General features: G+C 38.2%; 1 protein-coding gene across 7 annotated transcripts in view; it reads right to left on the minus strand.

Moving 5' to 3' along the window:
• Positions 1–10,378: 10,378 nt before the first annotated feature.
• osbp2b (oxysterol binding protein 2b) overlaps positions 10,379–16,892 on the minus strand; it is a 42,178-nt gene continuing 35,664 nt past the window's right edge. For all 7 annotated transcript variants that reach the window (XM_076099710.1, XM_076099703.1, XM_076099709.1 and 4 more), the window contains 5 exons: positions 16,004–16,107; positions 14,462–14,557; positions 13,897–14,081; positions 13,559–13,779; positions 10,379–11,928 (listed from right to left, as the gene is read on the minus strand). In XM_076099710.1, the coding sequence (XP_075955825.1) occupies positions 11,786–11,928; positions 13,559–13,779; positions 13,897–14,081; positions 14,462–14,557; positions 16,004–16,107 (749 nt within the window). In that variant the 3' untranslated portion in view covers positions 10,379–11,785. The remainder of the gene's footprint in view (positions 11,929–13,558; positions 13,780–13,896; positions 14,082–14,461; positions 14,558–16,003; positions 16,108–16,892) is intronic.

A 16,892-nucleotide genomic window follows, 5' to 3' on the forward strand; every position in this document is an offset into this window, starting at 1 on the left:
AAGGTCATAAAAAAGTCATAGGATAGCATGTCGAAAAAAGTCATAAAAAAGTCATAGTAAAGCATGTCGAAAAAAGTCATAAAAAAGTCATAGTATAGCATGTCGAAAAAAGTCATAAAAAAGTCATAGGATAGCATGTCGAAAAAAGTCATAAAAAAGTCATAGTATAGCATGTCGAAAAAGGTCATAAAAAAGTCATAGGATAGCATGTCGAAAAAAGTCATAAAAAAGTCATAGTATAGCATGTCGAAAAAAGTCAGAAAAAAGTCATAGGATAGCATGTCGAAAAAGGTCATAGTGTAGCATGTCGAAAAAAGTCATAAAAAAGTCATAGTATAGCATGTCGAAAAAAGTCATAAAAAAGTCATAGTATAGCATGTCGAAAAAGGTCATAAAAAAGCCATAGTATAGCATGTCGAAAAAAGTCATAAAAAAGTCATAGGATAGCATGTCGAAAAAGGTCATAAAAAAGTCATAGTAAAGCATGTCGAAAAAAGTCATAAAAAAGTCATAGGATAGCATGTCGAAAAAAGTCATAAAAAAGTCATAGTAAAGCATGTCGAAAAAAGTCATAAAAAAGTCATAGTATAGCATGTCGAAAAAAGTCATAAAAAAGTCATAGGATAGCATGTCGAAAAAAGCCATAGTAAAGTATGTCGAAAAAAGTCATAAAAAAGTCATAGGATAGCATGTCGAAAAAAGTCATAAAAAAGTCATAGGATAGCATGTCGAAAAAGGTCATAAAAAAGTCATAGTAAAGCATGTCGAAAAAAGTCATAAAAAAGTCATAGTATAGCATGTCGAAAAAGGTCAGAAAAAAGTCATAGGATAGCATGTCGAAAAAGGTCATAGTGTAGCATGTCGAAAAAAGCCATAGTAAAGCATGTCGAAAAAAGTCATAAAAAAGTCATAGTATAGCATGTCGAAAAAGGTCATAGTGTAGCATGTCGAAAAAAGTCATAAAAAAGTCATAGTATAGCATGTCGAAAAAGGTCATAAAAAAGCCATAGTAAAGCATGTCGAAAAAAGTCATAAAAAAGCCATAGTATAGCATGTCGAAAAAGGTCATAAAAAAGTCATAGGATAGCATGTCGAAAAAAGTCAGAAAAAAGTCATAGTATAGCATGTCGAAAAAGGTCATAAAAAAGTCATAGTATAGCATGTCGAAAAAAGTCCGAAAAAAGTCATAGGATAGCATGTCGAAAAAGGTCATAGTGTAGCATGTCGAAAAAAGCCATAGTAAAGCATGTCGAAAAAAGTCATAAAAAAGTCATAGTATAGCATGTCGAAAAAAATCTATACTATAGCATGTCGAAAAAAGTCTGAAAAAGGTCATAGAATAGCATGTTTTAAAAAAAGTATTAAAATAGTTATAGTCTGGCGTGTCGAAAAAGGTCATAGTATAGCATGTCGAAAAAAGTCATACTATAGCATGTCGAAAAAAGTCTGAAAAAGGTCATAGTATAGCATGTCGAAAAAAGTCATAAAAAAGTCATAGGATAGCATGTCGAAAAAGGTCATAGTAAAGCATGTCGAAAAAAGCCATAGTAAAGCATGTCGAAAAAAGTCATAAAAAAGTCATAGTATAGCATGTCGAAAAAAGTCATAAAAAAGTCATAGGATAGCATGTCGAAAAAGGTCATAGTAAAGCATGTCGAAAAAAGCCATAGTAAAGCATGTCGAAAAAGTCATAAAAAAGTCATAGTATAGCATGTCGAAAAAAGTCATAAAAAAGTCATAGGATAGCATGTCGAAAAAGGTCATAAAAAAGCCATAGTAAAGCATGTCGAAAAAAGTCATAAAAAAGTCATAGTATAGCATGTCGAAAAAGGTCATAGTGTAGCATGTCGAAAAAAGTCATAAAAAAGTCATAGTATAGCATGTCGAAAAAAGTCATAAAAAAGTCATAGGATAGCATGTCGAAAAAGGTCATAGTGTAGCATGTCGAAAAAAGTCATAAAAAAGTCATAGGATAGCATGTCGAAAAAGGTCATAGTAAAGCATGTCGAAAAAAGCCATAGTAAAGCATGTCGAAAAAAGTCATAAAAAAGTCATAGTATAGCATGTCGAAAAAAGTCATAAAAAAGTCATAGGATAGCATGTCGAAAAAAGTCATAAAAAAGTCATAGGATAGCATGTCGAAAAAAGTCATAAAAAAGTCATAGTATAGCGTGTCGAAAAAAATCTATACTATAGCATGTCGAAAAAAGTCTGAAAAAGGTCATAGTATAGCATGTCGAAAAAAGTCATAAAAAAGTCATAGGATAGCATGTCGAAAAAGGTCATAAAAAAGTCATAGGATAGCATGTCGAAAAAAGTCATAAAAAAGCCATAGGATAGCATGTCGAAAAAAGTCATAAAAAAGCCATAGTAAAGCATGTCGAAAAAAGTCATAAAAAAGTCATAGGATAGCATGTCGAAAAAGGTCATAAAAAAGTCATAGGATAGCATGTCGAAAAAAGTCATAAAAAAGTCATAGGATAGCATGTCGAAAAAGGTCATAAAAAAGCCATAGTAAAGCATGTCGAAAAAAGTCATAAAAAAGTCATAGTATAGCATGTCGAAAAAAGTCATAAAAAAGCCATAGGATAGCATGTCGAAAAAAGTCATAAAAAAGTCATCGTATAGCATGTCGAAAAAGGTCATAAAAAAGTCATAGGATAGCATGTCGAAAAAAGTCATAAAAAAGCCATAGTAAAGCATGTCGAAAAAAGTCAGAAAAAAGTCATAGGATAGCATGTCGAAAAAAGTCATAAAAAAGTCATAGTATAGCATGTCGAAAAAGGTCATAAAAAAGTCATAGGATAGCATGTCGAAAAAAGTCATAAAAAAGTCATAGTATAGCATGTCGAAAAAAGTCATAAAAAAGTCATAGGATAGCATGTCGAAAAAGGTCATAGTGTAGCATGTCGAAAAAAGTCATAAAAAAGTCATAGTATAGCATGTCGAAAAAAGTCATAAAAAAGTCATAGTATAGCATGTCGAAAAAGGTCATAAAAAAGTCATAGGATAGCATGTCGAAAAAAGTCATAAAAAAGTCATAGGATAGCATGTCGAAAAAGGTCATAGTGTAGCATGTCGAAAAAAGTCATAAAAAAGTCATAGTATAGCATGTCGAAAAAGGTCATAAAAAAGTCATAGGATAGCATGTCGAAAAAAGTCATAAAAAAGTCATAGTAAAGCATGTCGAAAAAAGTCATAAAAAAGTCATAGTATAGCATGTCGAAAAAAGTCATAAAAAAGTCATAGGATAGCATGTCGAAAAAAGTCATAAAAAAGTCATAGTATAGCATGTCGAAAAAGGTCATAAAAAAGTCATAGGATAGCATGTCGAAAAAAGTCATAAAAAAGTCATAGTATAGCATGTCGAAAAAAGTCAGAAAAAAGTCATAGGATAGCATGTCGAAAAAGGTCATAGTGTAGCATGTCGAAAAAAGTCATAAAAAAGTCATAGTATAGCATGTCGAAAAAAGTCATAAAAAAGTCATAGTATAGCATGTCGAAAAAGGTCATAAAAAAGCCATAGTATAGCATGTCGAAAAAAGTCATAAAAAAGTCATAGGATAGCATGTCGAAAAAGGTCATAAAAAAGTCATAGTAAAGCATGTCGAAAAAAGTCATAAAAAAGTCATAGGATAGCATGTCGAAAAAAGTCATAAAAAAGTCATAGTAAAGCATGTCGAAAAAAGTCATAAAAAAGTCATAGTATAGCATGTCGAAAAAAGTCATAAAAAAGTCATAGGATAGCATGTCGAAAAAAGCCATAGTAAAGCATGTCGAAAAAAGTCATAAAAAAGTCATAGGATAGCATGTCGAAAAAAGTCATAAAAAAGTCATAGGATAGCATGTCGAAAAAGGTCATAAAAAAGTCATAGTAAAGCATGTCGAAAAAAGTCATAAAAAAGTCATAGTATAGCATGTCGAAAAAGGTCAGAAAAAAGTCATAGGATAGCATGTCGAAAAAGGTCATAGTGTAGCATGTCGAAAAAAGCCATAGTAAAGCATGTCGAAAAAAGTCATAAAAAAGTCATAGTATAGCATGTCGAAAAAAGTCATAAAAAAGTCATAGGATAGCATGTCGAAAAAAGCCATAGTAAAGCATGTCGAAAAAAGTCATAAAAAAGTCATAGGATAGCATGTCGAAAAAAGTCATAAAAAAGTCATAGTAAAGCATGTCGAAAAAGGTCATAAAAAAGTCATAGTAAAGCATGTCGAAATAAGTCATAAAAAAGTCATAGTATAGCATGTCGAAAAAGGTCAGAAAAAAGTCATAGGATAGCATGTCGAAAAAGGTCATAGTGTAGCATGTCGAAAAAAGCCATAGTAAAGCATGTCGAAAAAAGTCATAAAAAAGTCATAGTATAGCATGTCGAAAAAGGTCATAGTGTAGCATGTCGAAAAAAGTCATAAAAAAGTCATAGTATAGCATGTCGAAAAAGGTCATAAAAAAGCCATAGTAAAGCATGTCGAAAAAAGTCATAAAAAAGCCATAGTATAGCATGTCGAAAAAGGTCATAAAAAAGTCATAGGATAGCATGTCGAAAAAAGTCAGAAAAAAGTCATAGTATAGCATGTCGAAAAAGGTCATAAAAAAGTCATAGTATAGCATGTCGAAAAAAGTCAGAAAAAAGTCATAGGATAGCATGTCGAAAAAGGTCATAGTGTAGCATGTCGAAAAAAGCCATAGTAAAGCATGTCGAAAAAAGTCATAAAAAAGTCATAGTATAGCATGTCGAAAAAAATCTATACTATAGCATGTCGAAAAAAGTCTGAAAAAGGTCATAGAATAGCATGTTTTAAAAAAAGTATTAAAATAGTTATAGTCTGGCGTGTCGAAAAAGGTCATAGTATAGCATGTCGAAAAAAGTCATACTATAGCATGTCGAAAAAAGTCTCAAAAACGTCATAGAATAGCATGTTTTAAAAAAAGTATTAAAATAGTTATAGTCTGGCGTGTCGAAAAAAGTCATATTATAGCATGTCGAAATTAGTCAAAGTATAGCATGTCGAAAAAAGTCTCAAAAAAGTCAGAAATAACAGCTTTTCCTGTAATAATACTGATACTGAAATATTACCTGATGTTTGGTCCATCTTCGGTGTGTGTATCAAATCAAGACAACACATGGGAGCGTCATTTGTTTGAGTTGTACTCCCAAACCCTGTGTCTTTGCTCAGGGATTGACTCCAACTGAGAGGAGCTAGGAAAAAAATGAAAACACGGATTATCACCCGAAAAGGAAAAATGTATTAAACTGTGTGTTGTGACATAATATATTACCTCCATCATTGCAACCGTGTTCTCTGGAAATTGTCTGACATGTCTGGGGCTGGATCTAAATACATGAATCACACTTAAAAACATTTATTCCAGATTACACAAACAGACAAGTAGACATGGAATGAAAATCACAGACCTGCAGCTGACCAAGCTGAGCATCGATAGCATCTAAGAGAAGGTCACAGGGGTCCAGTTTGGGAGGAGGAGAGTCCAGTCCAGACCCATTGCTGCTATTGTTGATATCTGTGAGGGCAGACAAAAGGTTAAACATGAGTGGATGCAAATTCCCAAAAGGCTGAGATGTACATGATAAAGATGAACTACTAATAAAACCTGTGTAAAGAAGCTCATCTGTGTCCTCTGTGTCTCGCTCAACTCCGTCATGGCCTCTGTCAGCCATGTCCTGTTGCTGAAGAAAGATATTCAGACACTCAGCACATACAGACACAACATCCCCACTTCTGTCTGGTTAAGGCTGAGTGGGCAGCCATAAAGTGTGTGTGTGTGTGTGGGGGGGGGGGGGGGGGGGGGCATGTTGCTCAGTTGTCCAGGAAACCAAGACAATTTAGCTTGTTGGCCAAGCTGATGTCTTCTCACAAAGACCATAAATTCCTGTGCCTTGTCTCTTCCACTCCCCAAAATAAACGTTAAGTACAGCAGCTATGCAGGTCAGTGCACTTAATCACAGCAATGCAGGATTTGAAATGTTTCGCAAGCCATGACTTAAATGCCTAAAAGCTAATACTAGTGTTATAATAACAATTTTCTTAGCACCAGCTACTCAGAAGAATCCCATTGTTGAGCCTTTGTCATTCATTTAGTGGAGAACACCACTAACATGTAATTATAGCTAATCTGACTCTGTCTGAAACTCCATAATTTAGCGTTACTTACCTCCAGGGGACAACCGAGGAGACGCTGACTCCTCCGTGCTGAAGCACCAGTGAAGCGCACATGTGCTGAGTCTTGATTGACAGGAGCTTCAGTAGGTTGCCTTGGAAACGGTCAAACAGCTCGCGGCCAGCACAGGACGGTGAGAACGGTGAGAACTGCCGCTCGCACAGTGGAAATATTAGCACCAAAGTGAGCCCAGAAGAGAGTTTGCAGGGCTGCAGTTCAAGAGACTTAAATAACAGTGTACAATACATATATTCATGCAAATAGCTGTACAATTATAGTGTATGTTTTTATGGTTTTAAAGCATTCATTAAATGACAGGAGGTTTTGGTGGGGAAATGATTAACTCTAATTTGGTTATCTTGTGTTGGCCTATAGGATAATACAAATTAAATACATACAGTCTAAAATGGATCAGCTGGTTGAATACTAGAATCAACTGAATAATGTTAACTCACCTTATAAGGCCCTGGCTGGGCCCTAATTATGTACAGAACTGTACCCGCATAGTGTCTAAATATAGCATCATAACATTAACTATTATTTTAATTGTGAGTCTTGTGGCAGAAGTTAAGGTGCAATCAGTATTTTGAGCTGCTGGACTTCCTATTTGGGACAAACATTACATGATTGTAGGCTTACAGCTGCAGTACAGAATATCACGCAAGACCTCCATTGAGATGTATATATTTACTGGACTTAAAATTGTGCCTTTGACGTTCAACCCATGTGGGTTGATTTGCAGGCAGGCAAAATGTCAGGATTTTGATAATTTGCCATGCGTCTCATGAGTACGTGTCTGGCTTTTCGATACAATGCATAGGCACAGCAAATATTGAAATCTGTTTTGTGCACTATGGGGCCACGCTTCTGTTTAGAGTCTCAGTCCCTCCCTGGTGGTCGCCCCATTTAAAATGGCCTCGACACGGTACTGCACTTTAGCAATGCTGCAAATTATACAGCGTCAGTGACGAATCACAGGTTGATTTAACACCCTTAAAAAGTTCAATCAAAAACTCAGGCAGGGCTTTTGTAATTTCCTGTATTTATTATTCTTTGTCCAACTAAAAATTGTACTGCACTACATTGTGTAGCTTCCTACTAAGTCTAAGCTTGATATATTATTTTTATTACGATAAGTAGTAATGTTACTGCTGCAGCTCCTGTCAGTTTTTTCACGTATTAATTAACTTTTTTGTACGAAAACTGGCATAAAATCTCAAATATATTATTTAAAACCATCCCATCGTTCAGCTGTTTAGCAGAGAGAAAATAAAGCAGACCAATATCCAGTGTCAACAATAACAACTTTATTATCTTCTTTTTTCATTATTGTGTCTTTGTCATTTAAAGACAATGTTATACAAGTACAAATTAAGGGAGAAGATACACAATTTAAAAAAAAGAACCAAAACCTCAGTTCAATCCGCAGTTTCACCTGAAAACACCTACATGTATTTAGGGAGTAAGAGTAGTAGTCAAGGCAGGTCAATCACCTTTGACCTCTAGTACCAGGCCACTGTTGTGATGCGTCTCATTAACTTTCATCATCATACAGATTATTAACATCACCATCTCACAACAGAGCTGTGAGTCACAGTCCGAGGAGAAACCGGGTTCAATTTGGACAAGGCAAGAAAATCTCCAGTTTGCTTCTGCTTCATAACTGAGCAGCATCGAATGAGAAGGAAATGTGTGCCTCGCATGCACACAAATCCAGCTCATCATGCATACAAACAGTCTTTAAAAAAAAAAACACCAACATAAAATTAATGGCACCCATGAGAAGGTAGAAATCAGAAAATAAAAGCGTACAAATTAAGCTTAAAAGTAATCACACCATAGTGAATTAAGTGAGCTGAAATGAGAGAAACAATGAGAGGGGGTTTACATTAGAACCCTCCCACATAGGGAAGGCAAACAATGAGGTTATTTTTAGTCTACAGTACTCTCCACATACACTTTGGTTGTTTTTTCTTTCCCTTTCTGCATGAAGCAGACAGCTGTTTTGTTTAAGCAACAGCCGCCATGAGCTGACATCACTACACCTCACTATTGCTACAGCTGTCCGATACCGTACAGACTTCAGTAAAGTCACCGTCAAGTACTGAGGTCATGTTATCTGGAAACGTACTGATTAAAACTCATGGTGAGCTATCTGTTATCATTCAAAATATAACGTGTTTTCTCAACTATAAAATCATCTCAAACACAATATATTTCAGTAACTCTCTAGTAACTTCAAATTGATCGCTGAGAAAAGAAATCACACCCTAACTTTCTATTTGTACAATTTCTCCTCCGCCATTCAGCGGTGACGATACAGATTTAACTGTACAATTTTTTCAAGACGGCGAAAAATTAAACATCTTGCTGCAGCAGTGTCCATCCATGTATGCGACACCCTTGATATGATTTTAAGTGTACACAACCTCTACCAAAAGCTTGTATCTCTGTACACGTTAGACGATGTTGCAGTCTGTGTGAAACTGGATAAGAGGAAGAACCAAAGCGGTCATTAGTGAAGTAAAAGGAACATTGTGGAAATAAGTGTATTTTTTTTTTCTCTTCAGAAAAATGTACCAATCTGGACTCTAGAGAGAATAGTATCGATCTCGTCATCTAACCTTTTCTAACAAAAATAAAGTGAACAAGTGTTTTTCCAAAAGTGTTGAGATATTCTTTAAACATGTCATTCTGGGCATGAGATTTAGTGAGTAGTTAAACTGTGCTCATGACAAACAAAATCATTTTATGGATAGAAGCATCAATCAACATTCATTTCATTATCAAATCATTAATTCACAGATAACGAATCTTAACAGATGATATCATCAAACTGAACATCTCCTTCATTCCATGTGAAGTTATTTATTTTCCGGCGCATTTCATACATTTTGATGGCCTGCACGTCAGAGGAACTGCCAGATCTGTTGTTCTCTGAAAGCATCAACTGAACCACGGTTACTAATGTGCTCATATCAAGGACTCTATAAAAAATATTTTCAGTGTTTTAACACAGTTTTTGGAAATATAAAACAAGAAATCTGCAGCCAAATTAAGGTTGCCGAAGAGTTAATATCCATCCTCTCAGCATCAATCTGGATTAAAAGTTAAAATTACAGCAAATCCTTCAGGCTCATTCAGCTCGATTTGTTTTCAGATGTGGACTGTACCGTCTGCATAACTTAATACTCAGATTAGTACAATTATTCTTCATCTTACAATATCATTCTTTTATCACAAAATATTCACACAAATAGACTAGACGGTAGATACAATACCTCCGGCCTTGAATTCTACATTCCTAATAATAATAATTACAAAAAAAAATACTAACTGGTTTTCAAAACTCTCGTCTCCATAGACATGTAGTGCACAGGTCAGGGGACTCTATCCCTTGTTCAGTCAATTAAAGGCAAAAGACTGAGGGGGTGCCTTCGTGAGCTGATCCCAGATCAGCATGTCCACAAGCACTGAATGAAAGGACGACACATGTGAGCTGTGTTGAGCCTGGAGCGGCAGCTGGGGGGGGGGGGGGGGGGGGGGGGGGGGAGGAGTCATCTGTGGCTGGAGCTATTTTGCAGAGGTGTGCTGCAGGAACCAGCCCCGTCTGCTTCTATAACCTCTGACCTCTGACCTCACGTCAGCTGAAGCCACTCTGGACTCCTCAGAGAAAGCCGCTCCAGCCTCACACACACAGCAGTCCTCCTGGAAACTTCTGAGCTTCACATTATAGTGACTGATGGATTTTGTGGCGCTAGGGCACTGCACACTATAAAAACATGTTCCTGTATTTGCTGGGTGGTAATCACTAAATGTCTTTGGTGCAGACTTACTGTAATTCTTTGTATGATCACTGAGAATGATGTCCCACCAAGGATACGCTATGTGTTGCTATTGGAGAGCACCAGAGGACAAGGTAAAGTACATATACAGAGTGTCACAGAGTCTCAACATCAACACAGAGATATGTACTAATGTTTGATCTACCACAGTGAAAAGTGCTAGTTCAGTTATTTAATGGAGATTAGAGTGATATGGATATTCAATGTGTTACTGTTGCACTAATGTGTTTCAGCTAAAGGACTCACTAGGCCTACTGCTAAATGTTACTCATCAGAATCACAAATGGAGGATGTCTGAAGTATATTGAGGTGACTAGGATGAATTGAAGCACAGAATAAATTCCTATTCAACATATGAAATGAATAATCAGCCATATTATCTCTATATGGACTCTAGTCTAATGTACTACTTCACAGACCGTCATTTCTGGAGGGAAACTCCAACATCCACACCAAAGAGAGCAGCCTCTGCTGTGTAAGATAGATAGTTTGCCCAATCAAATAGTAGCTCTTGGTTATGGAGACGCAACATGTTACAAATAATCTAAATAAGACATTATGCAATCATATTGATAAATACAGATAAAATATATAACTTAGCCATAAAAACATGAAGTAATCCAGTACATTTTAAAAACACAGCTCGCTATGTTTTTTGTCATGCTTATTTTCATCAGAGTTTATTACGGGCCAGTTTTATTTATTTATTTTATTTCTTTCCAGCATTGTGTCCTTTTTCCAAAATGTGTATTTATTGTGTGTATTTATGTCATTTTTCTCAGTTTTATCACCACTTTTTCTGTCAGCTCATTGAGATCAAAGCCAATCACATACTACACCTGGCTCTGACCCGTTTGTCTTAAAACGTTTTTATTTATAAAAAGGAATTATAAAATAGGATCACAATAAATAACTAAAAAGTAATAAAACTGACTTGCCACAAACGAAAATAAGCAGCACAAAATAACACGTCGTAACCGTACGAAGAGTAAAAAAAAAAGGTCATAGTTATGTTACCTATTTTGTCTGTAGTTATCTATATAAATGTTGTTTTCAGAATATCTTATTTATCTAATACATGTATTAACACTTTGTGTCTACATTACTAATAACAAAATCTAACAGCGTTTTCAGGCTTTAGCGTCTTTCTTAATAATGAGCACTTGAAATCACTCCCGTAAAGAAAACCAGGGAACAAATTTAAGATTTGTGAAGCAAGTCTGGCATAATCTCAATTGTGCTGAATAAAACAAAGTATGAGGACACTTTTCAAAGTAACCCCTGAAATACTGTGTATTCAACAGTATTCTGCTTCTACGTGCCTGTTTATGATTTTGTCCCCGTTAGTCGTCAGTCTATAACCGAGGGATGCTTTGATGTGGGTTTCTGTCCAATCGCTAAAAACTCTTAAATCGGGTGAACACAGAAAAGTGCATTGTGAGTAAGATTTATGGAGCACCTGATCTCAGGAGTGTGCAGGTGCCTTTTGTTGTGTTGTGCCACAACTCCAACACCGACTCACATCCACACATTATCTCACTGCTGTTTCAGTATAGTGTCAAAGACTCAGGGGGGCGCCCCTTCTTTTTCCCCATAGTAAAAACAGAGTGTACATTTGGAGGTAATCCGAGAGTGTGTGAAACATACACATTCTCATGCTCACTACAGGTCCACATGGTGCTACGCCCCATTGCTGAAGGAGCAGAGGCAGAGCAGTTCCCTGTCCGATGAGGTTAGGTGTGATCCGGAGTGCGCTCCTGGGTTAGAAGATGTTAGGACACATGCTCCAGTCCTGCCTCTCCTTTGCCTCCCAGTAACCTCCCTTGTACACAAAGTTTGTTTCTCCAGTGACTGAGTCCCTCCTCTGGTGGAACCACAACGGCTGGTAGCCTTCATATTCTTTCCCTGCGGGAAGAAGCACAGGTGTTACTCAATTCCTGTCATCTATAATTGCACTCTAGTGGAGAAGCCACACTTGCAGGCAATTCACTTAGCGATCAATTTGCCTGCACACATACAGTATGCAGGGGAAGCAATCAATCGCTGTGCCCTGCATTATGGGATAGCTCCAAAGGTGAACCAAACAGTGAATTCAAAGGTGTCAGTAAAATACAAATGGATCAACCATAGTGAACTAGTTTAACTAGTTCTCCCTAAACTGAATAAACCATCAGTTTCCTAATACAGAAGCCCAGTCAGAAGATAGAGAAATTGCAGCTTAGCAAACAGCTCATGTTGTTGTTCCCTTAATAAAAACATAATGTAGATTTAACTCAGATGAGCAAAATATAAAGTAACTTGTTTACTGTTGGTCAGTGCACCAGAAAAGTTCCCACGAGCATTCCAATAGACAGGATGATGATGCAGTGTAAATAAATCACTTGCTAATGTGGCTTCACCATAGCACATTAAGAGTACTTGTATCTGTTATGTCATGTGACATATTATCTTTCTAAATGAAAATGCCACATGTATGCAGGAAAAGTCATTTTTCCGGAGAAGTTGACATGAGAGGGGTATCATGCAGTTCCACACAGAGGCAGACCATACAGAGGACACACGGAGGATGGTGTGTGTGTGTGTGTTTATGTATTTGTGTATGTGTGTGCGTGCGGGAGTGATGCACAACAGAGGGGCACAGGGCATCCTCCACTCACCAGAGTCATAATCACACTCTGACCACCAATAGAGGGAGGAAAAGAAAGACAAGTCATGGGTACATCAAATACAATCTAACCTATGCACTGCACCACACACACACACACACACACACACACACACACACACACACACACACACACACACACACACACACACACACACACACACACACACACACACACACACACACACACACACACACACACACACACACACACACACACACACACACACACACACACACACACACACACACACACACACAGAGGAATGCCACGGGATGAAACGTTTCTGCTAGGTTCTCTGTAAAGTTCAGACTGAGCTCTATTAGCCCTAACCTTTTGTGTTTAGCCCTGCTGAGTGTTGTTCTTACTGGGATAAGTACTACTTCCTAAATCTTCCCCACTAAGAATTCACATTTTAAAGTTTTTTTTTTAAATGATATTGTCAATGTTCTTCAACACAGAAACATGGGAGTCTGCTAAATTAAAAGTATTATAGATTTTCTATTACTGCAACTGATCAGTTTTCATAATTTCAACTTCCTTTCACTTGAGTGGGCAGATCTTGATACTACGATAACCATGAGCCTCAGTTGCCTTTGCTACGGACAAGAAGCTAGCTAGAGGTGGGATTCAAAGTCTAACAAATCAAAAACATATTGTTCTTGCATTTGGGGATAAAAACACGGCGCCATAGTTGCAGAATTCATCCAAACTTGGCCCAGATACTGAAAATGAACCGATTAAAACAACTGTATGTATCACAAAATCACTGCAGAGTATAATACTTACCCTTCATCCTTTCTTTATCGTCACTGCCTGTCTCTGTCATTTACTCACACATGCCACACTTCCTGTTCTCATTTGCATACCTTCATCCAGAGCATCTGTGGCCTCCGCTTCCCTCCTCCTCCTCACGGCTCTTTGTTTCTCCTCTAGCCTCTGCTTTTCTGAGTTTGCCTCATCCCATCTCCCTTCCTCCATCAGCTTCTGGTCTGGTCTCAGACGGCTGTCGGTCACTCCCACTCCGTCCTCCTGCTCGTTTAGGGTCAGTGCCAGCGCCGAGAAGTAGTACATGTTCTCAGCGTTCTCCCTGAGAGAGCAAGAGGAAATTGACAGAAGTTACGCTGCGTCACGATCAATGATATTGACTAAACATCGCAGCGGTTATGCAACTACTCATACATTGCAATGCTCTGCCTAAACTTACGGGAGAGGGTATTTCTTCCACAGCGGCTTGGGAGACAACGTCTGATAGACCGTCTTCTGCTTGCCCTCTGATCCGCTGCCCCCTCGGCTGCTCTGAATGATCTTGGCACTCTCAATTTTATCATCCCACGTACCAGAGAGGACGTAGTGAGCCTGACCCCCACTGTCTGCCACCACACCTGTCACCTGGAAAGAGCAAAAGGAAATAAGGAAACTGAAACTAAAGCAAGCTTTCTTTCTGAGAGTCCAGATGTATCACCATCTCCTTTCCTCCAAATGTTAAACACTTAAATACACAAACACCTAGGTAGGACACCAGTAAACCTCCATTAGCTTATTCGACATCAGTCACTACCAAGGAGGGCAGCATTGTGCCCCATTTTTAGATAATTAGTGCACCTATGGTTACCTCACTGCAATGTGCGCTCTTACCGAGAGCTTTTTCACTTATACACGATATATTTGCTGGTAGTCTCCAGCAGGAGGCAGTATCGGACAAAATGAACCCTGCAATGTATGACGTTGTGCCAAGGTCGTGTACATAAGCGTGGAAAGGAAGCATTTACCTTCCGTGGAACGTCCCTGGAAAAATAACTATAGGGAGAAAACTTGAGTTGACAGGTCTCCTTGGTCCTGTGATTCACAATCTCAATGTCCCCCGACTGCACAAATACAGACACAGAGTGAGAGAGACAAACAGAGAGAGAATGATAGCATATCAACACTGTTAACAGTTTTTACAGCAGAGAAAGAAAAGCACCCTGACTGATCCTAACCCTATTTATTATTATAGCAAGTATTCAGGTTCCTCAAAGGTACCACGTGGAGTTTTTGAGAACTATTGGTGTTGTAGGGCCAGTTTATTTATAAAGCACATTTCAGCAACAAGGTTATTTGAAGCGCTTTACATAAAACACCACAAGCCAAAAGTGCATTTCATTACATTTCTGGCGACTGCTGAGGGCCACACCTTTCAAGCTTCATACCTAACCTGTAACACGCATTCTGATCTTTTGCTGCATCGAACAGCCATCAAAGTAAAATCTCATGGATTGTTGTCACACTGTAAGCTTAGTACAGTGATGATATGCTGATGCAGTACAGATCACTCATTCTCTGGCTTCACTTGCTGTGCTCCTGACAGCACTGTCTTCTGTTGCACTGTCTGGCAGCAGAGGAGGCAGTAGCAGCATAGTTTCCATAGTTTGACACGGAGTTGTTAGGCTGACCCCGTTCTGCACCAGAGGGCAGCAGAGCGATGCATGGAGGCGGTGAAAGACGGCAAAAGTATTGAACGCAGAAGGCAAAACAATACAAAGTAAAAATGTGTAATAATCGATGAGGCTTTTTCTTTGTGGATAAGCTGAAGTTGGAGAGAATCTATCAACACAGAAGTGGTGTTGTTGTAGCTCGACTAGTAACTCAAACTTACATGCCAAGAGCCAAGATAACCATAACAGCTTTCTGGGAAAAATGTTTTTTTGTGTATATTGTCTCTAGTAAGTTATAATGTACCAGCTGAACGTACACAAAACTCCACAGGGTACCTTTGATTACATCAGCATGAACACTGCTGCTGATTTTCATAGTCTCTAGCCAATATATCTCCTCATTGCACACACCAGAGTAATAAATCAGAGATGGTGAATTGCCATATTGTTCTTTAGGTGTTCTTCCAGGGTTACGCACAAAAACAAGCGCAAACACGCGCACTCGCGAACACACACACACACACACACACACACAAATTGATACGACACACAGACTGAGTGGAAACAGGAAAAAGAAAAGAATTATACTTCTAAACAAGGAGACACAACTGAGAGACATGCAGCTGTGAAGCCTGCCCCTCCCCCTATATAACTGGGCCATCTCACAGAAAGAAGAGGATGTTATTCTAGGGTGTTATTAGAGATCAAAGCTGTAATAACAAAATAAACTGAAGATCAATCCCTAGAGAATGGGAAGCGTCTTATTCTTGTGCTTCTTCACAGCACTTCTCTGCTGGCTTGTATAATATCTAAAGGCTGCTCTGGGGTGTCAGAGGCAATAAAGCTGGGTTGTAGTTTGGAGCTGTGGATGAATGGTTAGCAATAAGAGAAACAGACCTGGTCAATCCACAGCTTGCCCACAATGATGTTGTGCACTGTGGAGGTGACCTTTCTCCACACGTATTGGTTCCCACTGGAGTGGAACTGCAAGTGAATGGCACCTGGGGAGGGACAGGGACAAAATGCTGTTAGAGAAAATAAATATCACAGCTGCTTTGTTACCAATCTGCAATCAGCTTTTGTGAACATGGTAAATTCTACCTGCAGCAGCTGAAAAACACATCATCTAACAAAGTCATTCACAAAGACTTGGTCCGGACCCACAGGTGGGTCCCAGGAGATTTCGTTAGGGTCACCCAATTAATTTGCATAATTTCTTCCATCATCTTTTATTTAACATTTAAATCTGCAGTTCACCTTTGAGCCACAAGACAGAGCCTGAGTGTTTGTAATGATGTGGTTATGTGGTACCTCCTTATATATAGATAAGGCCTATTATGAATTGGGTTGCGATGGTTTGCCATTTGTAAACAGTGGGTCCCCAGAAAACAAAGTTTGGGAAACACATTTATGCCCCTGTGCACAGGCATTCAATTTCAACATCTATTTCCAGTGTGACCTAACCCTGGAAGATTAACAATATCAATTTGACGATAAACGCTTTCCACTTTAGATCTTTTTTCTGTTACATGGAACTTTACAGCAGGCATATAACAGGAAAGGAGAAAAGTCAGATAAATCCCACCGCATCCCTTGGCTGAACCTGCATCTATCAAATCTCCTATTTATCTGAGCCACCAGAACCCTGCTCTCTGCCATCCCAGTAGAATAGAGAGCTCCCTTTATATCCAATTTTTATGTATGTGTCAAAACGGTCATAAAACCCTCTTGATTCATTCTCACAGGCTTTTCCTCTACATTGTGTGGGAGGCAGCACAGTCATGTA

This window comes from Anarhichas minor, unplaced genomic scaffold (assembly GCF_050575085.1).
Source record: "Anarhichas minor isolate MPS153535 unplaced genomic scaffold, ASM5057508v1 ptg000025l, whole genome shotgun sequence".
In the NCBI taxonomy this organism is placed as follows: Eukaryota; Metazoa; Chordata; class Actinopteri; order Perciformes; family Anarhichadidae; genus Anarhichas; species Anarhichas minor.